Genomic DNA, 27221 nt, shown 5'->3' on the forward strand with positions numbered 1-27221 from the left:
GGATATACAACAGGAAATTATGGTATTGTCGCAGTGCGACTCACCATTTGTCACCAAATATTTTGGTTCGTTCCTCAAGGGCACCAAACTATGGATTATCATGGAATATTTGGGCGGTGGCTCGGCTCTGGATCTTATGAAGGCGGGTTCTTTCGAGGAAATGCATATAGCCATAATATTGCGAGAAGTCCTTAAGGGGTTGGATTATTTGCATTCGGAACGTAAACTTCATCGTGATATCAAAGCGGCCAATGTCTTGTTGAGCGAAATGGGTGATGTCAAATTGGCTGATTTTGGGGTGGCGGGCCAATTGACAAACACCACCTCGAAACGTAACACATTTGTGGGCACGCCATTCTGGATGGCCCCTGAGGTAATCAAACAGTCCATGTACGATTCCAAGGCGGACATATGGTCGCTGGGCATTACCGCAATAGAATTGGCTAAAGGCGAACCGCCTAATTCCGAATTACATCCTATGCGTGTCTTATTCCTCATACCCAAGAACAATCCGCCACAATTGACGGGAAACTATACAAAATCTTTTAAAGATTTTGTTGAAGCGTGCCTTAACAAGGATCCCGAGAATGTAAGTAGCATACAAACTTTTTGATAAACAAAATTTAATTGTACACTGGCAATTGATTTTACGAAAACAACAGGACTTTTAAATGATGTTGGAGGGGAGTAGGACAAATATCCAGAATATCGATGATTAACGTAATTTCAATGGGATTAAAGCACAGGAGCCTATGGGGTTTTTAACAAACTGTATGTAGCATTCGTGAGGCAATCGGACATTCAGTTATTCAGTTTACTTGAGGAAAACATCCAAGTCATGTAAAATGACATTTTGAATGTTGGCTCACTGGAACTATTTTTTATTCTGGCTGTGACGATTGTGGGAATACTGCATCATAAATAACGACTTTAGTGACTGGGTTCATCCGACAAACTAATAGTCACGTAGTTGAAACACATCGCTCGCTCATCCGGTCAAAGTTCTTAGCTCATTATTTTGCACTTTACACAAACGTCTCCGCAAAACTGTGCTTTATAGTGTACTATGTTACTCTTAAAGTAGATTTTTTGGAAGCTGAGTTTTGCTGAACTAAACTGCATATAGACTACAAGCCGGTTAGACTTGCCTACAGAGTCCATTGGAAACTACTTGAGCTTTGCATTGTGTGGTGATTCATGTAATCCACACATGATTATCTTGGGGTCATTTGTATCCCTCCAATTCTGGTTGTTGTTCTATACAAATGTTTGCATCTGTTGGTAGCAATCCTTGTCAAGCTCCGATGGATGAAAAATCTCATTCCGCCGATCGCCGCGCATTGTTAATTTAAATGCGTCAAAAACTCCCCTTTTTATATCGAGCATCATAGGTACTCAGTATTTAAGCAAGAGCCGGTGCCGACTGGCCTCTCACTGAGTTTCTCTACTCGATCCGCTTCAGCAGCTGTGGACGCTACCGGGCGCTCTCTGTTGAGCTTCTCGCGATTACGAGGAACACCACCCGGCATGCGATAGCTGTAAGCACCACACAGACTGAAACATTAAGGTCCGATCATTGCTGTCACGAGAAACTTAGCTGCGAGCTACCGGGCGCGTGCACAGGTTGCGGATCGTGGAATGCTCCATACGGATTAGCTGCAACTGCGGTCGCAGACAATCGACGATATCGAGCGGAGTTGCGTTTCAGTAAGAGACCGGGCGGAACCGGCTTTTGCACAAATACTGAGTGCCTATGATGCTCGTTTTGACAAGGCGAGTTTTTGGCCCCTTTAAACAACCAATGAACACCTTGTTCCCACGGCGATCCATCCTTTGGACCGGAACGAGCTTGCTCACATACAGGAGCTTGACGAGGATCGCCACATTCACATGAAAACGAGGAACACCACACAAATCGGAGCTCAATATTCCAACCTTTGTGGTGCTTATAGTTCTTTCGTGTCTAGTGAATAGGGTTGGCAACGAGCTCATTAAGAAGATTAAGGAACACAATACAAAATGGTGGATGATGGTGGTTGGTCGATTTCTTTCTCTTATTTCGGGATTCGTCATCATCAACAAAGCAGTACACTGATAAAGAAGATGATTGGAGGATTGTGACCAGAGGAACACCACAAAGAGATTTATGCCTTTATATGTGGTTCTTGATTATCAATAGGATTCTCATATCCGTTAAGTTGAAGTAGACGGCAAAACTTGCTCTCGTTGTGGTGGGCAGTCGATTTCTCACTACAAAGAAGAAAAATCGCAAAAAAAAATTTAATTAAAAAATTAACTGAAAATAACATCGTTTTCAATTAAAAAAATTATTGATTCATTCAATAATTATTTAATTGAATATGAATTCTTTTAATCAAAGTCGTGATTGATATATTTGCTATTTTCAATTAAAAAATTAATTGATTCAATTATTTTTTAATTGAAGCTGAACATTTTTTCAATCCCAATCGTGATTAAAAATTTTAATAATTTTAAATTAAAAATTAATTGGGATCTTGGGAGCGAGAAGTATGTACCCTGAGAGAGGTGCCCATATGGAGACCCTCAAATTTCGATCAGTTTCCTTTCCTGTTGTTCTCTTTTCGAGCTTTATTCACACCGAGATGTTTTATGATTTCTTAAATATGTTTTTTTTTGTTTGTTATCTGTTATAGCGTCCTACAGCAAAGGAATTACTCAAGTATCCTTTTATAAAGAAAGCTAAGAAAAATTCGTACCTTATCGATTTAATAGACCGCTACAAGAAATGGAAACTACAGAAGGGTGACGAAAGCGAAACTGAATCCGAAAATTCTGATTCGTAAGTGTCCAATTGAAAATTCCAAACAAAAACTTTGTTCAGTAATAAATTTTATTCTATCCTTTTGTTTCATAGTGATGACTCCAAGCCGGGCTGCAATACAGATGAACCCTGGATAATGACTGTCAAGGGTCTACATCCAAACAGTGATTCTTCACACAAACCGCTTAGTAGCAATCATTTCAATAGACTTGACCCCCATGAGCATGAACTGAAAATGGACAAACTGGCCCAAGGCATGGACGTATTGTCATCGTCCAATTCGCACCATGGCGGCGGTAAACATCATCAACAAAGCAGTGCCTCCTCCGTCACAACCACGTCTCAAAATAAACGTGACAGTATGGCAGCAAGTGGCTCTTCGCCATCATCAGCAACAGCAGCAGCAGCATCCGCTTCGTCCTCATCGATATCAACGGTTACGTCCTCAAGTGCGGCAGCTTCCTCGATTAATACACGCGAGTCTTCGTCGAATCACCATCATACCACACAGCATTCCCCTCATCAATTGCCAGCCACCTCCTCCTCCTCCTTATCATCGTTTTCGGCCTCCAATGCAAACTCCTCGCAACACAAACAGCATATGTCCTCAAGTGGAAATCTGCTGGACGCCCCTACAAAGAATGTCATTGGCGGTGGTGGTGTTATGCAGAGCTCATCTAGTACTAATTTCAAAGAACAACAAAAGGTTAATATGAGACCGACACGTACCACATCCCTGGATTCGGATATAGAACGACGTTCTTCGGTGAGTAGTGAACTAAATGATCAATGAACTTGTGTAAACTGCACTACACTTCTACTATGATGCAGGGTATTATTCAGGGAGGGTAATTTTCTAAACAATTGAAAACAAGTTGAAGGGTAGGAAGGGAACATTGTTGGATTGCAGACATTAAATGATACTCATGTTATTGTTGTAGCAGTGTGTTTTGGACAGCCCTTGCTGATGAGGAAATCCATTGGTTCAATCCGATTTGTAGAACCGTCCATCATGGGATTTAATGATGCTCGTGGTGCAGGTGTACTTCTCCGAAATAGGTGTCGCCCTGCGGCACGATATTCAGATTCGCATAAAACTTGTCGAAGTGTAAGGAGAGGGCATTATCTGCTTACAAACAGTAAATGATACACATGGTGCAAATTTACTTTAGTTGTCTTGGAGGATGAAACCTGGAGCAACCCTAAGTTTCGTATTTTGCTTAGTATTGAGATTTTTCTAATGCATGCACAGTATCCAAAAATTAGTACGATTGTCCAGCTCCAAGTTTCAAGGGCGTTCATGCCGTTATTGAAGGCATGAACAAGAAAGCCCATACCTAAAACAGCAAAATTGCAAGTTTCCCCATGAACATTCCGTTGAGGAAAAGCTTTGTTTTTGTTGTTGTAGCAGTGTGTTGTACACTGAGGCGTCAGCCCTTGCGGATGAAAGACTACATCGGGCCAATCCGATACGTACAACCGGCTGCCATGGGATTGAGCAATGTGCTTTAATGTACTGTAGCTGTCAAGCCTATGGTGGCTTTATGAGTTGTGAACCTCTAGTCTCACTTCATGTTGTTTCTCTTTAGTCTTTAGAGGCGCTATATAAATAGTGTTTAGAGGACTGCAGCTGTTCGCGAGATGTTCCTTGGATTTCGTTAAATTAAGCTTGAATTGCTTTAAGTTATTTTTCACCACCCCCATTGTCTGAGACCCAGAATGACCTAACGGCCCTTCCTATGGTAGGAAATTATTTCTTACTCGCCCTTATAACCTTCGATTGACTCGAGCCTTCATCGTTATCTGTCCGTGAAAATAAATTGTGACATGATTTGCATGTGAATGTGGCGACCCTGATCAAGCTCCTGTAGAAGGGGAAGTTCATTCCCTGCGTGAGCATGATGGTCATTGTTCATTTTAAGGCGCCAATAACTCACCTTATCATATCGAGCATCAATGGACTTCAGTGTTTATGCAAGATCCTGTGCCGCGCGGCCTCTCACTGAATCTCTCCGCTCGATACCGCTGATATTCCGCGGCTGCCGCTGCAGCTACTCCGTATGGAGCGTTTTATCGAACCTGTAGAAGCGGCGGTAACTCGCAGCTAAGCTTCTTGTGACAGCGATGAACACCACACGCATGGGACCTGAAAGCTCCAGCCAGTGTAGTGCTCGCAGCTATCCCGTGCCGCGGAAAGTTAATTTCGTGCCAGTCCAGTTATTCAAGACACATTTAAAATAACTGCCTCTTCATATCCTGTAACTGGTACATACCCGAGTATGGTATAAAGTTCATCTCAAGGGGTGATATTTATCTATCGTCTCTTCATTTGTCCAATCTTACCGGCATTATTATCCCGTTCGGTATGGACACAACACACCCAATTTCTAGAGTTATTACATTTTGATGTTTAACAGAGCCCGCACCAACACACATCGTTCGGTTGACGCATTGCTGTCCTTCTACGAAGCAATTTCACTTTGTGGATCAATCCCATGGCAGCCGGTTGTACGTACCGGATTGACCCGATGGAGTTCTTCATCGGCAAGAGCAGTGTGTTATACACTGTGGTGGTAGTGTATAACACACTGCTACAACAACAGCAACTTAGTTAATTGTCGAACAGTGTTATAACAACAACGCCTTTTCCTCGATGTACCTTAGAATCCCATTCAGATTAGATGGTTGGATGGATGTTAGGTTGGAGAATAGCAACCTCGGTTTCTAGCCGCTTCACTGGGAGACCTTAGATCCATCGTGTTCGCCCCAAAAGAAGGTGGAAGAGAGGTAGAAGAAGACGGAGGAAAACAGATAACGATACACCAGAGCACGATACAAGTTAGCAAAAATGGCAGAAAACAGCTGCTGCTGTTTAGGGATGGGATTGAAGAAACTCGCCATGCGGAAGAGCTGCAAGTGCAGTCGTGAATAAATAGCGGTATCGAGTGGAGAGTATCAGCGGCCGGGTGGCACCGCCTTTTCCTTAAATACTGAGGGCCAATGATGTTCGATACGAGAAGGCGAGTTTTTGCGCCTTAAATAACCAATGGCCATCGGTCCATTGGACCAGAATAAGTTTGAACACCTGTAGCTATAACAACAGCAACAACAATTCAAGGGCGAGAGTATATTCCAGTCAGCCAATTAAGGCTTCCAGAATGACAAGAGGACTAAGTGACTGGGGGGAATTATGTGACGGATTGAGGTGTTTATCCATTATCCTATGGTCGACCATCTTCAACTCCTTCTTGTCATCGCACATCCTACCGAAGTCTGCCTCAACCTGCGTCTGGCACCATGATAAAGACTTGACGTTCCAATGATCAGTCAGGGCGCCTATTGGCAATCCAAAGTCATGCATCTTCAGACCCAGGATAACCGACGTCCTTTTTCGCGAAATATTCGGCCATAGCGCTTTTGCCACCTTACATTACACAGCACCGCCCAATCCTCACTCGCACGCTCATCGTGAAAGGCATCCATGCTGCCAAGGAGCTCGCACATAATGACATTGCCTTTCTTTAGAGAATATCCGGGAAATTCTTTTTACTAGTAACATCGATTGGTCAATATTTCTTGGCTATGAATCAAGTGTGACATCTGATTCACAGGCTGTTTCCATAATTCATGTAGATTTTTTTCCAATGAATTCAATGAAAACACCTGCCCCGGTCCCCATCACTTTCAGAACCATCCATATACGATAAGGGTCCCGTAAAGCCCCTAGCTCAGAGATCCCTTTACGGCAAAACGATGTCTAAACTGCCATCAATGAAGGACTCTCTTGATATATATTATCAGTTGCGCCGCAACTCCATCCGCCTATAGAACTGAAACATGCCGATAGTTTGAGGTGCGTCACATAACTGACTCTCTCCGTCTTATGGCGATTAGCATTAGTAAGAGAATAACCACTGTTGAAAATTTTTCTGATGTTCACGCAGGAGTTTGAATCCAGGCGTTCGGCATCACAGGCGGACATGCTGACCTCTGCGCCACGGGGGAAATCCCTTATATACCTTCGAAAAACGGCAAAGAACAAATTGCTTTCGCTGAAGTCCGATCTTCTTATCCCAGCATATCATGAAGAGCACTATCCCTAACCTAAGTTAAGCGCGTCGATAAGTTTTTAGAGGTATCTCAACTGTTTTCAAAACAGGATGAGAGAATTATCAACATTTAGTCTTTCGGCAAGGTTTGATTGGTTTTTAAGAATGAAAACAAGCCTCACATCCAGCCTTTTCTTGAATTACGAGACGGATTCGAAATAATAAGCGGGAAAGAAGACCCGCCACGGAATAACTTATAGCTCTACACATGCAAGAACTTGGAAACTACGTAACCCAGCATATCAAGAGGAGCACTATCTCTAGCCTATGTTTGGAGAGAATTATTAACCTTTACTCCTTCGGCAAGGTTTGATTGGTTTTTAAGAATGAAAACAAATCTCATTTCTCGCCTTTTCTTGGACTACGAAACGGATTCGATATAATTAGCGGGAAAGAAGACCCGGCAAGGGATAACTATTAGCTACACACAGGCAAGAACTTGGAGCTTCTATCTGTGCGGTGTTTATCGTAGTCACGAGAAGCTCTGCTGATAGCTACAGGGCGCGTACACAGGTTGTGGATAGTGGAATACTCCGTACGAAGTAGCTGCTACGTCAGTCGCGGTCAATCAGCAACATCGAGAGGAGGGTTAGAGATCGGTCAGTACCGGCTTTTGCTTAAATACTGTTGTTGTAGCCACATTTTCATGTGGAGGTGGCAATCAACGTCATGCTCCTGTAGGTGAGCAAGCTTGTTCCGGTCCAAAGGACCAATCGCCGCGGGAACAGGTTGGCCATTGGATATTTAAAGGCGCCACTAACTCGCCTTGTCATATCGAGCATCATAGGCACTTAGTATTTGTGCAAGACCCGTTGCCGCCCGGCCTCTCACTGGAGAGTCTCAGTGAGAGGCTGGGTTGAAACCGCTGATTGTCCGCGACTGCCGTTGCAGCTACTCCGTAGCTCGCAGCTGAGTTTGCCGTAACAGCAATGAACACCACGCAGATCAGACCTCAATGTTCCAGCATGTGTGGTGCTCACAGCTATACCGTCCCGGGGTAGCTGTGTGGTTTTTGTAGCAGTGTGCTGTACACTTAAAAACTGTCTGCTCGATATGAAAAGGCGAGTTATTGGCGCCTTTAAATAACCAAAGACCATAACGTTCCCGCGACATTGATCCTATGGACCGCAACAAGATGGCTCACCTATGGCACTGGATTAGGATCGCTATCTCCACATACAATTGTTTAGTTGACTTCTAGGGTTCTTCTAATTTTCACAGCGCAGATGATCTCAGGCGATTTCGATGGGAATATCTGTTATGGCAAACTATAGTCTTCCATTCTCAAAAGTCCGCACCTTGGACTTACACTCCTCTCCACTTTAATTAACATAATTTTTTATGTTGGCTGCTCCTAGTCCCTTCTAAATTTGTTCCTAACTTTTTTCCGCTATTCGATTATAAAAAATTGCCCAAGATGCTAAGAGTTTTTCATTAAAATGAAGTTTAAACTATTCTACACAAACAATTAGACCACTTGTAGTGTGGGGTGGATTAAGAAAGTCCATACTTGTCGAAATTTAATCTTTATTTTCCCCTTTTGTTTAAATCTTTAGTTGCAATTGATGGATCATGCCAAGCAACAGCAGCGAGATGAAGACGAGGAGAGATCTATGCGGCGCAGTACTATGGCAGCTTCTATTTCATCGGTGGCTGTGGCCCCTCCCAGCGCTGGGCATATGCTGTCCACCAGCAGCAGCTTGGGCAATGTTTACAATGGCAATAATCATGCGTCCTCCTCAACGGACTTTATACACCATGAGTCGTCATCGTCATCGTCGGCTCTTTCGCCCACATCCTCCAATGCCAATCATAAGAGTGCCTCGGCAGTCGGTGGTGGTCGTGTTTCCCACACCAACAGTGCATGTCTTAATAATTTTCTCTTTCCTATACTCTCTGATGTAAGTAGAACATACATCCAAGCAGCTACCCCAAACAGACTTTCAGCAACCTAACGATTGTTTTTGTTTTTTCTATTTTGATTCTAGATTCAACGTAAATATAGCAGTAATTCCAGCAAAAATATGAATGTTTTGGACATCAGTGATTTGAAGTCCGTTTTTGAATTGGCCGAACGCAGTCGTCCTGGCGTAAGTGACCTGTTTCTGAAAGAAATCATACATAAACTTGTACCGGGCTATTCGGAGACGCGCATCAACAATATTATGGATAGAGCAATTAGGTAGGCATGCCATGCTGTTGTTCTATCTTATCTTATCTCTGGTAGCAATGACCAAGCATTTGAGACTTCTCATAGAAATTTTTGTTTACACTGATTTCATTCATGTTTTCTAAATTCCTTCGTTATCTTTCTTTGCAGAAACAAAAAGTAGATACGTGCATACATGCCTCCCCACCCCAACAATGACTTCCCAAGTCCGGTTTTGTTGTGGATATTTTTATGTTATTCCTTCTAAACGTTTTTATTTTTTGTATTTTATAATAATTATTATTTTTATTTGTATAATTCTTATTTGTCGTGCTTCACGAAGATGAAGACACGATGTATGTTATGATGTGTTTTCTTTTCTGCAATACTTCCACCTCGAGCGGTTGCAGTTTTGCATATTTGTATGTAAATTTAAATTAAACAGAACAGCAAAACGTATAACAACTACAACAATAACAACAACCGCAACAAAAGAACACCCAGAAAGCACGGGGAATTAAAACCAAACCACTAGAAGCAAGAAGTGCAAACCTGCAATATTTGCTGCAGTAAAACAGCAAATGACAACAAATCAACCAATCCACAATCAATCATCAAAACAAATGCAAAAAAAAAATTAAACAGCAAGTAAATATAGGCTAGACAACGTTACACAACAATAACTACAAACAACAAAGCAGACAAAGTGCAGCATAATAAGAAAAGGAAAAAAGGCATCCTTATGAACTTCTTTCTGCCCTTCCCCTCCCCAATTCGATTAAGACGACCACTAGGACAACGTTAGTTTTTCTTCTTATCTCTGAGATGTTCGACCAGCTGTGTATATAGTGATCGGGCCACTCTGATACATTTGATATCACTCTTCCTCCTCCACCCCCCCTTTGTTTTTGTAACACACAACAATAGACAACAGCAACAACAAAAAAGTAAATAAATTTATTTCAAAAAAGTAAATCATAGGGGTTTCATTTCATTGTTGGAGGCCACCGTGGCGCAGAGGTTTGCATGTCCGCCTATGACGCCGCACACCTGCGTTCAAATACCGGCGGGAAAATCAACAAAATTTTCAGCAGTGATTATGCCCTAATGCTGGGAACATTTGTACGCACTGCGGCGCCCCGTTCGGACTCGGCATAACAAAGAAGGCCCCTTGTCATTGAGCTTAAACTTTAATCGGACAGCACTCATTGATATGAGAGAAGTTTCCGCTGTTAGTATTTCTTTGGCTCCTTTTTATATTCTAGTCCTAACGATGCACGGTGGGGTATTTGGCTCTCAAAGTGATACTTAATTTATTTTTCAAATTTCCGATATACTAATCGATTTTTAATTTTCTATAAAATATACAAAATTTCATTACAATATCCGAAAATGCAGCAGTTTTTATCGATAACTTCCATCTCTAGGCTAGCAACAAAATGAAACTTTCAAAGTTTCTTTAAAAAGTGATCAAAACGAAAAATTGCATAAACTTAATTAAAAAAGAAAAAGTGAGAGTATTTATTATACCCTCCACCATAGGATGGGGGTATACTAATTTCGTCATTCTGTTTGTAAAACCCCGAAATATGCATCCAAGACCCCATAAATTATATATATTCTTGATCGTCGTGATATTTTAAGTCGAACTAGCCATGTCCGTCCGTCTGTCTGTCGAAAGCACGCAAACTTTTGAAGGAGTAGAGCTAGCCGCTTGAAATTTCGCACAAATACTTCTTATAAGTGTAGGTCGGTTGGGTTTGTAAATGGGCCAAATCGGTCCATGTTTTGATATAGCTGCCATACATACCGACCTTGGGTCTTGACTTCTTGAGCCTCTAGAGGGCGCAATTCTCGTCCGATTTGACTGAAATTTCGCACATAGTGTTTTGATATCACTTCCAACAACTGTGCTAAGTATGTTTCAAATCGGTCTATAACCTGATATAGCTGCCATATAAACCGATCTTGGATCTTGAGCTCTTGAGCCTCTAGAGGGCGCAATTCTTATCCGATTTGACTAAAATTTTGCACATAGTGTTTTGATATCACTTCCAAAAACTGTGCGAAGTATGGTCCTAATCGGTCCATAACCATAACCGTTTAATCGCACAATTAAGGCGCCCAATGGGCCGGTCCTGAACGTGAAATAAAATGTTCACCGAACTCATCTTTCAATAAGTAAATTGTTACGCGTGCTGTGTGGCATATGGCACCGTCTTGTTGAAACCACATGTCGTGCAAGTCAAGCTCTTGCATTTTGGGCAAAAAAAGTTGGATATCATGTTGCGATAGCGCTCACCATTTACAATGTTCTCTCCTCGCTCCTGTCCTGGAGAGAACACCCCTCTCTCCTCGCTCCTGTTTAACCTCTATCTCTCTTAGCTTCATTCTCCCTGTACTGAAATGCAGATAATTGGGTGTTTTGGGTTTCACTTTTATTTATCGCCTAAAAACAGATTGTTATGGCTGTTTTCTGGTTAAATATTTATCTCCTAGATCTAGCAGAATTTTTCAGGAGCTGCAGCTTGAAAATCTTGTCCACGAAATCATCTGCCGAACTATTTACCGTGTGAGAGGTTTCGATGGTACTCTGACCCAATTATGATCCGGTTTCTCTACTAAATACTAAATTTCCCATAAACATTCCATTATGGAACAAGGGATACTTCTCTCATATCTATGAGCGCAGTCCGATTTAAGTTTAAGCTCAATAATAAGCATCCTCTTTTTTAATGCCGAGTCTGAACGACGTGTCGCATAGCGACACCACTTGGTAGAGAAGTTTTAACATAGCAGGATACCTCGCAAATGTAGCCGGCATTAGAAAGGGGATAACCACCGCTGAAAATTTTTCTGATGTTCACGCCGGGATTGGAACCCAGGCGTTGGGCGTCCTAGTCGAACATGCTAACCTCTGCGCCACGGTGGCCCTTTGATTCCCGGCACAGGATAACTGTTACCACCCCCACACAAGCTGGTGTCCATCGTTGCCTTGAGAAGCGCAGCAGAGAACTACCGGGGGCGACCACAGGTTGCGGGTAGTAGAATGCTTTATACGGAGTAGGTGCAACTGTAGTTGCGGGCAATCAGCGGTATCGAGTGGAGAGTGTCAGTGAAAAACCGGATGGCACCAGGTCTTCTACTAGGCGAGATATTGGCGCCTTTAAATAACCAATTGCCATCATGTTTCCGCAGCGATCGGACGGAACGAGCTTGCTCGCTTGACGAGGATCGCAACTTCCACATGCAAGTGTGGTTACAATAGCAACAAACGACCAGGATACTCTAGCCAATGGACGTTTATTGTTGTCATGCGAAACCCAGCATAGGGCTACCGGGCGCGCCCACAGTTTGCGGACAGTAGAATGCTCCATACAGAATAGCTGCAACTGCAGCAGTGGACAATCAGTGGTATCAAATGGACATTTTCAGTGAGAAGCCATAAGGCACCCACTTTTGCGTAAACGCTGAGTGCATGTGATACTCGTAATGACAAGGCGAATTATTGGCGCCTTTAAATAACAAATGACTACAAAGTTCCCGCGGTCATACACACCCTAAATTTTTTCAAGAACCCCCGACGGAAGTTTTTTTGTATATGGGTGCCCACGGATGGATGCCTTCATCGGCAATAGCTGCCGCCTCAGTGTAACACACTGCTACAGCAACAACAACAAATCTATAGGGCTCCCCTACTTGACACCCGAAATTTTTTCAAGTACCCCAGCGGGAAAGTTTTTATTTTTTTATACGGGTGCCAACGGAACTTTGTCCAAACAACGCACCTCAAGTGCATGTTCCAGGAGGTAAACGTCTGTGTACCAAATATAGTAATTTATTGGAATTTTCATAAAATTTCAATCATTGCATCAATAAATAAGTTAATTGAGAATTTAAAAAATTTTAATAAATTTTTTTAATTGTATCAAATAAAAATTTAATTGAAAATTTCAAAAATTTTTTCATTGAAAATTACTTCAATTACTTTTTCAAAATCCTTGATTGACATTATCATTTTTGCGATTGAAGCAGTTGCAATTAAAAAATTAATTGGATCAATTAATTTTGTGATTGAAACCGATTTTTTTGCGTATGGGCCTGAACGAGCTTGCACACCTATAGAGCATGCCGTGGATCGCTACCTACACATCCAAATGTGGTTTCAACAACTACACACGTACTGCTTGAAGCCTGAAATCTTGCCTGTCTGTTGCTGACAGCCGAAGTTCGGAGTAGTTGATATCCATGAACAACACAAGCTTCGCTGCTAGAAAAATGCTGCACTCATCCGTAAGCAGCTAGACTGAATCTCTGCAATAGATACCACACACCGTCCTATTCTCCATCTGTAAATATAGCAATGTCTGAAAACCTAAACCGCCCTTTATTTTACGTCCAGTTCCATGAAATACTCGGCCACAGAACATTGGCTACCCTGCGATCCTCGGCGCCAGCCTATGACAAGTTCGCGTGGTTACCGTAAAAAGCGTTTTCGCTACCTAGAAGAACATGCAAAGGATTTGGATCGCTACCTCATTTCTGACTTGTCACCGGACGCCTCGTTCCACGCCAATTCTTTATCACCCGGGCCTAAGGGGAGCCTCATAGCCTTCCTCATGTTTCGAAGACGTTCTATGGTACTGGTAACACATCTTGACCTCCCATGACCCGACGCCAAAGTATGAGCGCCCCTTGACTGTCAACGTATATTGTGACAGTCCATTCGGGCAGCAGCTTCAGCATCAACATCTTCAGTGCTTTCAAGATCGTGAAAACCATCGCCAAAAAGACCCCACACTCGCCCAGAGTGTGGGGTCCTTATCCCAAAGAATTCCATGAAGATTCCTGTCCCGATGCCCATTCCACTTAGATCCGTGTTTACACAAGATTGTGGGAAAGGCGGGGTACCCACGGTCGGAAATCCCCTTCCGGGACGACGACGTCTTGCCCGTCCACAAGGATGGACTCTGCTGGTACATAATCCACAGTGCCGCATATACCCTTTTGCTTTGCTGAATCCCCAACCTCTAGTAGAACAATCAATCTATGGGTAGTCATAGCCGCCGCACATCCACCATGGCATTCAGAGCTTCCCTTCTCTCTACAGAGATTAATACTCCGTCATTCGCTGTATCTTCTCGAGCACTGGCCTTCATCCATTCTTAATGTTCAATCCAGCTTTCTTAATGTACCCTAAACGAGGCCCAGAAATACAAGATCATCGGCGTAAGAAACTAGAGTTCTTGAGATTTAACAATCGAAAGCCACAAACGAGGGTATAAAATCCCTCCCAATGGTATTCCTCTATTCTCTATCGAGTCGGTGAGTAGTGATGCGTTGATAATCCCGTTCTGGAGCATCGTATTGAAGGGCGTTGCCATCACAGACAGACCCTTAGTGTAAGCATGGTGATAACTATCTATCAATAAAGCATCGAGAAGGTTGCTGGTATACTAGTCGTATAACGTGTTCAGGGTCTTCTAGATGTAGGGTGTGAGACTAATTGGCCGGCAGTGCTTGGCAATAGTTTTGTTTCCCCGCTTTCAGAGGAGCAAACCAACTAGACTCTACATAGTCAAGTAATGCACATCCTACCTTTTTGTTACATAGTAGGCAAAATTACAGTTTGGTTGAGCTCTCTCAAGTTAACCTTCCACCAAACAGTGCGATCTATTATTTATTAGAGGGCGGTGGAATTGTTTGCAGATCGATTCAAGCTACTTCTTACCAGCATATTGTAAATTATCACCCATGGACATTTCGCAAGAATTTCGTCATCCACGTAAAGAGGGTAAGGCCCGTATGACCCCTTTCTCCACAATGAATCCCAAACATTAAAGATAACAGCGCATTAAAGAACTTTCCAGAGTTTTTTTTTTTTCTTTAAATGTCTTAACATTTTTAAAATTGTTTTTATTGAATTTTTGTATAAACTATTTGTACAAAAGAAGATGGGGTTTCAACCACCACATTGAACATGTGGAATATAATTTGTAAACTTAAAACAAATGCCTTTGTTTGGATACTCTCTAGGAAGAACTTAAACTAATAGTCTTTCAATTTCCTGTTGTATAGATGTAATTTGTGACTTTAACTGGGAGCCCTCATTGGTGGTCACCGAGCAGGCAATAATTGGACGGGAAACCCCGCAGGCACGACCCAAAGCCTGTTTGGAACGCACAAATACATAAGGGACATTTTTGTCTTCACACAACAATGGTAAATGCAACAGAATTTCCAAAGGTTCAGCATCAGCGGCCATCACAATAATATCGGCCAGACCACGATTCAATGTTTTGGTAGCTTCGTTGGCACCTTTTCGTAGCTGATTGTAGTTCAAAGCCTGTTGTAGAAGATTCATGATTTTGGCTGTCAATTGGGCATCAGCCAAGGGAAAAGCTTTGGGGTTAACTTCTTCGGTCTGAAAAATAATATTGATGATTATTATAATTGCAGACATTTTTACACAGAATCTTAAACTTACCATGATTAAAATATAGTTAATTAGTTATAATTCAAAGAAAATTTTCAGGAATCCTCTCGGCTTGTTGCTTCACTGAGGTCTGGTAAACGTTTATGCACGTGTTTTTATTAACACAACAAAGTCGATGAAAAAGAAAATGAACGCAGTCAAAAATTGACATACGGCTGGTACCTAGGCAAATTTATATTTACAAGGTAAAGTCAGGGTTCACTAAAGAAGGCCAGCTCACTTAGAATTGTCTAATTCCAGAGTTGTATCCAAAGCCCACCAGAACGTCAAAGGGATTTTAAAATTTTTCACATTTTAATCCTTTTTTTCACATTTTAATTTTTTTAATTTATAATTTTCATATTTATAATCATAAATCTTTTGAGTCTGTTACCTAGGCAAATTTATACAAGGTGAAGTCAAACACATTGGGCACAATAATTTTGAAATTATCATTCAAGATTGGCTAAAAATTTATCAAATTACGGCAGCGAAGGTGGATTATGGTAATTTTCGTGTAAATACAATTACGTAAAACAATTAAAGGTAATTAATTTGTACAACAACCACAAATCATATGGTGCAACCCTCCATCTTGTTATCAAGCTGATCGACCTTTTGTAAACAAACACAAAGAAATTTGTGCGCGTGTGTGTAAATGACCAGAGAATATGCAAGAAAAAAGATAACGACAGAGAGAAGGCAAACAAAAATCTGACCCTTAATGATATATTCATTTCCAGGTAGTGGCAGTTGCCCAACAATAAAATATTAAGTGCACTATCTGTCAAAATCAGTGATTAGTGATACTCTGATTTTGCGTATATTAGTAGCTCGCGCCATTTTTCGTTGTTTGCCAAGATGGCGATTTAGCCGTATGGTTTCTATGTTGTTGTATAAATGTGAAAACCTTTAAAATAATTCAGCAATAATTCGTTTTGTCACAGGGTTAATCCCAGGATGCACATATTGTAGAAGGTAGGGTCATGCGAACAGCGGAGCTATTTGGGTTTCCACGTGAACAACTGTCAAACTCCATATAAAAAATGTAACTGAAAAATTAAAATTCTTTTAATGACTTAAATGTAGCAATTAGGCCCAATTAATCGTAGTTGTTGTTGTAACCACATTTTCATGTAGAGGTGGTGATCCTCGTCAAGCTTCTGTAGGTGAGCAAGTTCGTTCCGGTCCAAAGAACCGATCGCAGCGGGAACTGGCTGGCCATTTGTTATTTAAAGGCTCCAATAACTCGCCTTGTCACATCGAGCATCGTATGCATTCAGTATTTGTGCAAGAGCAGGTGCCACCCGACCTCTCATAGAGACTCTCCGCTTGATACCGCTGATTGTCCCCGACTGCAGTTACAGCTACTCCGGAGCATTCCACTATCCGCAAACTGTGGACGCGCCCGGTAGCTCGCAGCTAAGCTTCTCGTGACAGCATTAAACACCACACATAAAGGACCTCAATGTTCAGCTTGTGTGGGGCTCATAGCTATCCTGTGCAATATGATGGCAGAATTGTGTTGGTGCGGAAAATTTGCCGTAAGTATGTTTAAGTAAATAAAGATATTTTTGTTGAAGTTCTTCACAACTTAAAACAGAGTACCCTGCTTTTATTGTTTTCTTCTTTCTGGCATACCATGGCGAAAGAATTAAAAGCGGTCTCATTTGTACAACAACTACAAATCATATGGTGCAATCCGCCATCTTGTTATCAAGCTGATCGACGTTTTCCCAACACACCCAAAAAAAATTGTGAACGTGTGCGTATACGTGTGCTTACATAAGCAGAGAATATGCGAAAAAGAAGATAGCAACAAAGATAATGCAAACAAAAATCAGTCATCTTAATACCGTCAAAGCTCACCGGCTGTTAACAGCTGTTCGCGTGAGATCATCTTTTTAAATCCGCCTTGCTGGCATACTTTTCTAATAAAACGCGTTCACTTTTCCATTTTTATATATTTCTTCTTAATCTTTTGCCGCTTTTTGTGAATGTTCAATAAATTTTGTCTAATAATATTCAATAAACACTTTTATTTTGGTTTAGGTGCCTATGAAATGCTCGCTGCTGATTTAAAGTGCGACATTCTACACCGTAGACTTGACACTGTAAAGGAAATGCTACATTTTTCCACTTCCTGTAGGCATAACCATTACAAACGTGGTCCTAAATTTTTTTGGACAAACGAGCACAAAATTTCATTGCGACATCAAAACTTTTTTATATAGTCGAGAAATCGCCATAAGTAATCGTTAATATTATCAGTGGAACATGTCATGACAAGACTATACACGAATGTGTATTATATTTTGCATCCACAAAAAGTCGACTTTGGTTTTTCGACCATTTCACACAAAAGTCGAATAATCGATTAGTCTAAAATCGACTTTTAGATTCCCAAGTTGTCAAATTGTCGTCTCATTTATTTTTTAACCGTGAAACCGTGCAGTGTAAAAATAAAATTATTTAACTTTGCTCCGAGCTCTCGTCTCGTCCAAAAAGAATAATACTAAATTAACTAAGGTCTAAACAAATTGAGTTGCTTCAATTTTTTTTACAAACCACTCGGGTTAAAATCAAGATTAGAAAAAGAAACAAGCAAAAGGTTCGTAAAGGAAAATAAACTTCGTTTTCTAATTGGATTGAACGGAAAATCGATTATTCAATAGAAAAAAAAGTAACAGTGATTATAACAAATGAAAAAAATTGCAGAAAGAATCTGCTAATGCACCATTAAAATATTTTGCCAATGAAAATTACAAAGTGAAAAATTCTATGGAAAGTTAGAAATCCAATAAATCCAGTGTAAATATAGAAGTGGAAAAAAATCGAGGCTAAATTAGTTGAAAAATGTGTACATAGAAAATATAATGAAAAAAGATGATAAACACTCATACACACACACACGCGAAATACTCGTTCACTCACTCACACACATGCACATGTATACAATGAATATGAAAGATGGAAAAGTGTACATAGCAAACAGCAAGAAAAGCAGTAAAGAAGCGCAACAGAAAATCTAAAAAATGTGAAAAATACGGAATTAAGCTGCAGCTATATAAATGAAAATGCGTGGAGGAAAAAAAGAGAAAAATTTGTCAAACAAGTGTTTGGAAGCGGGAGAAATATACTAATCATATGTGTATGTAGCGTTGCAGGTATATATTACGAAACAGGAGAATTTGATAAATGCAGAATGTGCGTAAAAGCAGGCAGTCGTATTTTCTCCCCTTCCGTTTGTCCCCGGCACCAAATATGAAAAATCGAATGAAAAGCAGCAGATTAATTATGTGTCAAAGAGCAAAGGAATTTTCCCATGATCAGCTGTTATCAATAATTTACTTTATTTTTTGTTATTGATTTAGAAGCGAGAGCGAGCAAGAGCGATAATTGAAAAAAAAAAAAAAAAAACAAAGGGCAGTAAGCACCGTTTTAATTTAGCTTATTTTATTTAAATGTAACTATATTATGTGCGATTTTATTATCAAAGGCTCAATTTGTTATCGAAAACTGAGCGATGGTAAAGAAATGAAATAGCTAATGTGATTTCTGGAGAGAACAATTTGGATAGCTTGCATATACACTCGCAAACATTTTTTACATGGTCGCAGTCAGATTGATGATGCACAGGTTAGAATGCCTATCTAATTTTCTGCGTTGCTTATTCTCTAACTAAGGAATAGAAAATTATGTTCTAGACGCAAGAAAGGGGTTCAACCATAAAATCTGTGCCTATCATGTGTCAGCGAAGACCTGACATTGCAATGCCCAATATGGGCCAGATGCTATGCTTTCATAACTCTTAGATAAGTGTAAATGCAAATTTGGCCGATTCCGAACGGCGTGCCGCTGTGCATGGCTTCTATACATGCTATAGTATCTTACATATGTCGCCAGTATTAAAAGGAGCGAACCACCACTTAAAAATATTTGTTGATGATGTCACCAGGATTCGAACCCATGCGTTCAGCGTCATAAGCTGACATACTAACCGGACATGGTATCCTCCTAAAAGAAATACAGTACTCGTCATGCTTAGTTTTGAGGTTCTGTTAAATTTCCAAATAAAGAAACTGCATATTGTATGAGCCGTGTCCAGAGTAAACTTGTAAGTCAAGAAGAATTTGGTGGGCAACTGAACGTTTAAAGAATGGAACGAGCAGTTTACACATCCATCATTTTGGCGTTATTTCTATACAAAAAAGGAATTAAGGCGACTGCATTTGTATGAACTTAAAAGGGTCAGCACTACTCTAGCTTGCCGAGGGATGCTAACTTTATCAAATGCTTTAGGCCGCAGATGATCTCCATGAACGGTATTCATCCTGTGTGTAAATACACTATCGTTTGCATAATACAGTGCTTTAGAAGCCGTCTGTTGTAGCGTTAACCTTTCGCTTTAGATTTTGAAGACCTAACTTGAAGTCTTTGAGGTTTACAGGAGGGGTTTTGGTTATCATCTGCTACCTCAGCGCATTAGGCACTGCTTAGACAACAAGTAATTACGTCTTCCCACGGAAAGCATCTTTGTCTCCTGTTAAAGGTGGTCCACATGAGATATAAGTAGGTACCATATCGCCATTCGGAGAGCACCATTCTGAAAAAATTGCTGCTAGTTCCAATGTGTGTCGATAAAATGACAATTTTCACTGCCGCTCATATTTTAATAATGGCTGGCCAAATGTCTTATATGCAGTCAACAAGGTTTCTTTGTATGCACCCCAATACCCCAATGCTGCGACTTGAGAAACTTGTTTTAACTCCTCACTTTTTTACAAATTGCAATAGCATGAGCAGAGTACTGATAAAGGCTGTCAAGTGAGGCTTCAAGTATTTAAGAATAGTTGGTGGTGAAACAGAGAAAAGTTAAAGGTTTACCAGTGCCGAAGATATTACCCCACTTTGCGGATCTCCCTGTTTCTCTCTACAGATTAAATGCGCTGGCCAGGTACTTGACTTCGACTTTGTCACACTCGATGCTTTGTAATAAATACCATTATTGAGCAGATTAATATTTAAAAAAGTAATAAAAACGAATACATTTTAAAAAATTAAAAAAAGGAATATGCTTCAATTATAATTTTTTACTGCACAAAATCTCAAGTAAAATATCGGACTGCCAAGTATGCTCTCTCTCGTTCTATCTCTCCTTGTTTGTTGGCAAATAAAGTAAGCGTATGATTACCACTAACCACTTGTACAAATATTTGAATACGCGAACCAAGCTATTACCTTGTTTAGTGTACACTGGTGCAATGCAATTATTGCAAACATATGTTGTGTGTGTGTGTGTGTGGGTTTGAGGTCAAACACTTGCCATAAATAAGGCAACAGCATCGGCATCATTTTGTAACAATACTTTGACACATTTCTGAATTTTAAATAAATTTTCTTGCTAGATGAACCAGCTCGAAGATAAAAACAACAAGTTTATTAATATTTAACTAAACAAAAAAGTGAACAAAAAAAAAAAAAAAACGAAGATAACCCACACTACTCTTGGACTAGAGATAATTCATCAAATCATCAACTCATTCCTTCAGCCCTTGTGTAACGTGAGGGAGGTTTGCGGCTTTGCAGCGGCCATTGCGCATCATTTTTATTTCATCGTAAGAAGTTTTTGAAAATTTTTCAAAATTGCGAAACATATTTTGAGCTTTTTGAAAAAGAAGAAAACTCCTCAGTCTTCTAGTAGCAGCAGCGAGGACAAATCGAACCAGCATCAGGAGTCCGCACATTTGGGAGCTAAGCTTGAGCCAAGCAGTCCAGGCGCGTCGTCTAGCAAGTCGTCGACGTCACCTTTGGCGACAGCGACAAAATCATCGGACACAGCTGCTGCACGGCCTCAAGCGTCCACATCGGCTACATCGTCTACATCTGCCCTGAATTCGGGTGCCGCTGAGCAAAAAGGCTCCAAAATAACACCACCTACAGGTCCTCAGTCTACCATATCGTCGCCTACCACGCAGGCAAACGCCGCCGGCGATACTTCTTCAGACTCCGGCCCTTCAGTGCCGGCCGCCACTGCGACTTTCCGCCTATCTTCGTTAACTGGTACCATCTCCAAAATGGGCAATAACGCCACCACATCCAATAAAAAAGTGGATGCTGCCGAAACCGTCAAAGAGTTCCTTGAACAAGCCAAAGAAGAGTTTGAGGACAAATGGCGCCGCAATCCAACCAACACCGCCTCACTCGAAGACTTTGAACGTATTAAAACCCTTGGCACTGGTTCTTTCGGACGTGTCATGATAGTACAACACAAGCCGACAAAAGACTACTATGCCATGAAAATTTTGGACAAGCAAAAGGTTGTTAAACTAAAACAGGTCGAACACACGCTCAACGAGAAGCGCATTCTGCAGGCGATTTCATTCCCTTTCTTGGTATCGCTGCGCTACCACTTCAAGGACAACTCCAATTTATACATGGTACTCGAGTATGTGCCCGGCGGTGAGATGTTCTCACATTTGCGCAAGGTGGGTCGTTTCTCCGAGCCCCACTCGCGTTTCTATGCGGCTCAGATTGTACTTGCTTTCGAGTATTTGCATTATCTTGATCTAATCTATCGTGACTTGAAGCCAGAGAACCTGTTGATCGACTCGCAGGGCTATCTTAAAGTAACTGATTTCGGTTTTGCCAAACGTGTCAAAGGTCGCACTTGGACCCTTTGCGGCACGCCTGAATACCTCGCCCCTGAGATTATCCTCTCAAAGGGTTACAACAAAGCCGTAGACTGGTGGGCACTTGGAGTTCTTGTCTATGAAATGGCTGCCGGTTATCCACCATTTTTCGCCGATCAACCCATTCAAATTTACGAGAAAATCGTGTCGGGCAAGGTACGTTTCCCCTCACACTTTGGTTCGGACCTTAAGGATCTGCTGCGCAATCTCTTGCAAGTTGATCTTACCAAGCGCTATGGCAATCTAAAGGCGGGCGTAAATGATATCAAAAATCAGAAATGGTTTGCCTCCACAGACTGGATTGCGATCTTCCAAAAGAAAATTGAGGCTCCATTTGTGCCCCGGTGTAAAGGGCCCGGTGACACCAGCAACTTTGATGACTATGAGGAAGAGGCGCTGCGGATCTCCAGTACCGAGAAATGCGCCAAAGAGTTTGCTGAATTCTAATTGTATTCAAACGATATTTACAAATGCAACAACTTTTCTTTTCTACGCTCCATCGTTTGTTCGTTCGTTCTCCGCAGCCGCCGCCGCGCTATCGTTGTCCATCTATCTGTTACTCTCCATCACTGGTTGTTGTGTGTGGATACTGAGTGATACTTACTACACGTTCGTTCGTTTCCAAAGTCATCGCCATCGCCATGTCACCGTCATTGTTGTTTTGTGCATTATCGAGAAAAAAAAAACAAATTACCTACCAAAACAACTACAATCTAAGCTATGAAGAAGAAATCTAAAACTAATACATACACACGAAAAGACTATAAAACAAATTATTTATTTCTCAATGCGAGCGTTTTTCGTGATAAGAAGCTACTACTAAGTTAACCCTACCTTTGCATTGTGTTGCGGCGTGTTTAAAAGCCAGTCCTTTTTCGTTTATCAAACACTAATCGGTTAATCACGGTTTATAAGTTTGAAATATTTGAGTGGAAAAATTAAGAAAGAAGAAGAGAAGAACTAACACAAAAGAATTTGAAAATATTTGAAAGAAAGAAAAACTAAGCGCTCCTTCGACAAAATATTTTCCATAATACTGAATTCACATACCTAGTATACAAAGTACATCATTTCATCATCAACAATAAAGTGTGAGCCAAAAAAGAACGAATTGTTGCGATGAAACACACCTTGAAACGCCCAATGACATTGCTTTGGTAAACAAAACAACGGTGTTTCGAATTGCAAAATTAAGACAAAAGTGAAGCAGCAAAAGTGCGAAGTACTAGTTGATGTCTCTTCTACAAATTCTACGATTGATCGATCGAGCCTGATCCTACTGTTCGTTTCTCATCCTCGGTTCTACTTAACACGTATACTACTACAAGCACTTCAATTTACTTCATCATTGATACCGCATTCTGGAATTTAATTGCTACCCAGCACTCAACACACAAGAGCAACTACACCAATACAAATCAATGGCTATCACCATCAGTCAGCAACAGCAACCGCCCATCCGAATTCTATACTATGAGCCATCATTGTTAATAAGAACAACAACTATATATATGGTAAGTGCTGGTTAAGAAGCAATACCTTTGGAATTTCTATAAGTAGTTTGAATATCTTTGCATTCTTTCATGTCACTTGTTATGCATGCATGGATCATTTCGTTTGCTGGCAGAATTTTATTACCATTGCTTGAGTACACTTACCCCACTACTGCTCTGCCACTAACACGTTAAAATGTTTTATTGTCCCACCATAATGGCAAAAATTTTGAGCTACTACAACTAATCCAAGACATGAGAAACAATTCATGTTGTTTTTTTGTGTTACTCCTGAAGAAAAGCGTAAAAACCTTTGCTTGAGTACACTTTCCCACTAACACGTCAAAATGTTTTATTGTCCAACCATAAGGGCAAAAACTTTGAGCAACTACAACAAATCCAAGACAAGAGAAACAATTCATTTTGTTTTTTTTTTTGTGTTACTCCTGAAGAGAATCTTAAAAATTGTTAGCAAGCTTAGAAAATCATTGGTTTATGAATGTGTTCACTAGACCGTCCCATCCTATAAGGGAGACATTTCTTTTGCAAATAGAGAAACGCATATCCTCAATTTTTTTCCTTTCGGTACTAATAAGCGAAATATAAAATCATGACGATCGGTTAACAACACCGCCGCAACGGTATTTAAAATTGGAAAAGGTTCATATATTCGGATCCAATGGAGGATTTTACGTCTTAGAATTTAATTTTGAGCACAAAGTAAACATTTATATGACACTTATTGTTAACTTAACAAAAGTTACAACTAGAACCACTCCTTGGCAGTTAATAGTGTACTGATCGACTCAAAACTACTTCTTTGTTCGATCAAGCCATGTCCGTCTTGGCGCAATTCCGCCTGTCTATCAGTCCGTGTTTTGTAAGCCAGTTACAGGAAGCATTTGTTATCAAATCATCGCGAATTTTTGAAAATTACAATGGGAACTATGCATATCCAAATCTGTACCGATTTTGATAAAATGTAGGGCTGAATAAAAGGTTTGAACGAGTAGATTACGAATATGCCAGAAATTAAACTCTAGAAGGAAAATAAGCTCTAAATTAAAATAAATACATATTTACAAAAGAATTAGAAATGTTTCAAAAAAAAATCTTTAAACGCTGCAAAGACATAGGAAATGTTTCAATGTCTCATCATCTTCCCCACAAGCCATACACATGTTCTCACATGTTCCACAGATTTTACATAAGTTAGCTCGAAGTACTATGATACCGAAATTTTTACCGACCTTCTTCTTACTTCCTTTCAGTAATAGCCTCGTATTTTCACGATCCTGATCTCCCCATAGCATTTTTGCCGTTCTAACGAGTGTTTGTCGACAACGCCCTTATCTCGGATTGCTTCGACTCGAAAGACTCTGGATTAAATAAGTTTCTGACGGCAGTCCTCTGGCCTTCATCAAAATCGTCTGCTCTTTCATTTCCCCTTACTCCGCTTCGGCCCGCCACTCAATCGGTGCAGATTGTGTCATTCTCAGAGAAGGCGTTAGTTTCTTACACTCCAAGATAGTTCGTAACCTTACCGTCCTGCCTTTATGGCCTGCTTACTGTCCGTAAAGATTTTCATACTCGACATTCTCGCGTTAACACCACAACACCTCACACACTCCGTGATCGCCGCCTCCAGAAACGTATTATGGTCAGGCAGTCGAAAACAGTTCTCAGTTCCTGGGTTTTCAATGTAGACACCCAGGCCCCTTCTGTCCTCTAGCTTTGATCCATCTGTATACCATGATCTCCTAGATGGCAATATCAGAGTTCCGTCAATCCAAAATTGTGCCTCTGACAGCAGTGTATCGCGCTCATCTCAGGCATCCGGTCGGAAACCTCTTCTAATCCATCCGGATTTCCTATTGTCGCCTAGATTAAACCACGATTAACTAAGTCTTATAACCGCAGTGGCTGCCTCACAGTTAATCTGTATGTCAATGGGTCGGATATCTAGAATAGTCTCTAGTGTCCTAGTTGGAGTGGCCATTATCGCTGCGCTCCAAGACAACATGTTTTCTGAACCTATTGTATTATCCTTACGTAGCAGTTTTTTTTCCATCGCAGTTCACCAAACTAATGAGGCGCAAATAAGTATTGGTCTAATTACGCTCCTGTAGAGCCAGTAAACTATCCAGGGATTCAGGACCCATTTTGAGCTTACGGCTCCTGAGTAGTTGACATATTTCGTCCATCTGCAAGACCCTTTCGGTCCTTCTGCATAGCTGATTTGGATCCTAATTATAACAACACCGTTTGTGCAGGCGTGTTCAAATCCATCCTCAGTCAGCATCCGTAATAGATCCTCGATGTTAATGCATATCGCCAATGTATACGTCTTGGCATCGAAAAATTCTTCTATTCTATGCCCAACCTCGTGCAGGGCGGTCTCGCCGACCTTTCCTTGACGTAGGCATGCCGTTTGTATGTGTGCGGTTCGCTGTATGTCCTACTCTTTAACATGGTACGCACAATACGTTCCATGGTTTTCTGTAGAAAGGACGTAAGGCTTATAGGTCTGCAGGCCTTTGGTGTCGCATAACTTGCCTTGCCGTGCTTGAGTATAAATACCAACCTTGCTTCCTGTCAGGCTTTAGCAGTATATGCAAGTCCTAAGTACGCTGTGATAATAGTGGCCAGATGGGGCGGCATATAGTCGGCCTCTTTCTGCTGTAACGCCGGAAGTATTCCATCAGATCCAGGTTTCCACAATTGCAAATTTTGCCCATTAACATTCCAATAACGAACAGGGGCAAACTTCGCACATATCAATGAGTGCAGTCAGTCTCAAGTTTAAGCTCAATGATAAGGGGCCTCCTTTTTAGTGCGACACCTCTTTGGAGAGAAGTTTTCACCTGGCAAAGTACCTTACAAATGTTGCCAGCCAGCATTAGGAGGTAAGAACCATCCCTAAATTTTTTTTCTGTTAAACTTGCCAGGATTCGAACCCAGGCATTCAGCGTCTTAGTCGTACATGCTAACCTCTGCGCTACGGTGGCCTCCTCAATTGAAAATGACAGCGAGACGCTTTCATGTTTTTTTTAAGCTCAATGATAAAGGGTCTCTTTTTCATAGCCGAGTCTGAACGGCGTGCCACAGTGCGACACCTCTTTGCAGAGAAGTTTTCACATGGCTGCCATACCAAATGGTACAGTACCTCCCATATGTCGCCGGCATTAAGAGGAGATAACCACCGCTGAAAATTTACATGATATTCTCGCCAGAATTTGAATCCAGGCGTTCAGCGTCATAGGCGGACATGATAACTGTAGCGGCAATGAATTCGGGATACAAATGCTTCCAAGCATTGAATAATGGTTTTATTTCAAAATATAACTTGTTCGTTTTATTTTATCTTCAGTGTCTCGCTCTTCAGTAGTCTTGAAATACAACATCATATGGGTTCAGCGTTCAGGAGTTCAGAAAAACGGTCACCAATGAATGGTTTTGTGCAGGCTTTTGATAGGCACTCATTATTTAAGCACGAGCCG

At 41.1% G+C, this 27221-nt stretch overlaps 3 protein-coding genes across 8 annotated transcripts in view; 2 read left to right on the top strand and 1 right to left on the bottom strand.

The window, feature by feature from the left end:
- Positions 1-10036, top strand: LOC106083783 (serine/threonine-protein kinase svkA; the record flags this gene model as incomplete). The annotated part of the gene is given in 6 exon segments (XM_059365306.1): positions 1-589; positions 2676-2821; positions 2897-3569; positions 8469-8813; positions 8901-9094; positions 9233-10036. Coding segments are annotated over 6 exon segments (1960 nt in total), but the record flags the coding sequence as incomplete, so codon positions are not given.
- Positions 10037-14941: 4905 nt separating this feature from the next.
- On the bottom strand, positions 14942-15670 carry LOC106083865 (NHP2-like protein 1 homolog). The gene is made up of 2 exons (XM_013247179.2): positions 15549-15670; positions 14942-15485 (listed from the first exon to the last, which is right to left on the bottom strand). The coding sequence occupies exons 1-2, from the start codon at positions 15549-15551 to the stop codon at positions 15105-15107; spliced, it is 384 nt and encodes a 127-aa protein (XP_013102633.1). The 5' UTR covers positions 15552-15670; the 3' UTR covers positions 14942-15104.
- Positions 15671-17962: 2292 nt separating this feature from the next.
- The window catches only part of LOC106081723 (cAMP-dependent protein kinase catalytic subunit 1), a 34418-nt gene continuing 25159 nt past the window's right edge, over positions 17963-27221 (top strand). The window contains exons 1-2 of one of the 6 annotated variants that reach the window (XM_013243932.2): positions 17963-18147; positions 20945-23742. In XM_013243932.2, coding sequence (XP_013099386.1) covers positions 21614-22675 — 1062 coding nt within the window. In that variant the 5' untranslated portion in view covers positions 17963-18147; positions 20945-21613 and the 3' untranslated portion in view covers positions 22676-23742. The other 5 variants (XM_013244007.2, XM_013244086.2, XM_013244241.2 and 2 more) reach the window with 5 other exon arrangements.

This window comes from Stomoxys calcitrans, chromosome 3, assembly GCF_963082655.1.
Source record: "Stomoxys calcitrans chromosome 3, idStoCalc2.1, whole genome shotgun sequence".
NCBI classification, from domain to species: domain Eukaryota; kingdom Metazoa; phylum Arthropoda; class Insecta; order Diptera; family Muscidae; genus Stomoxys; species Stomoxys calcitrans.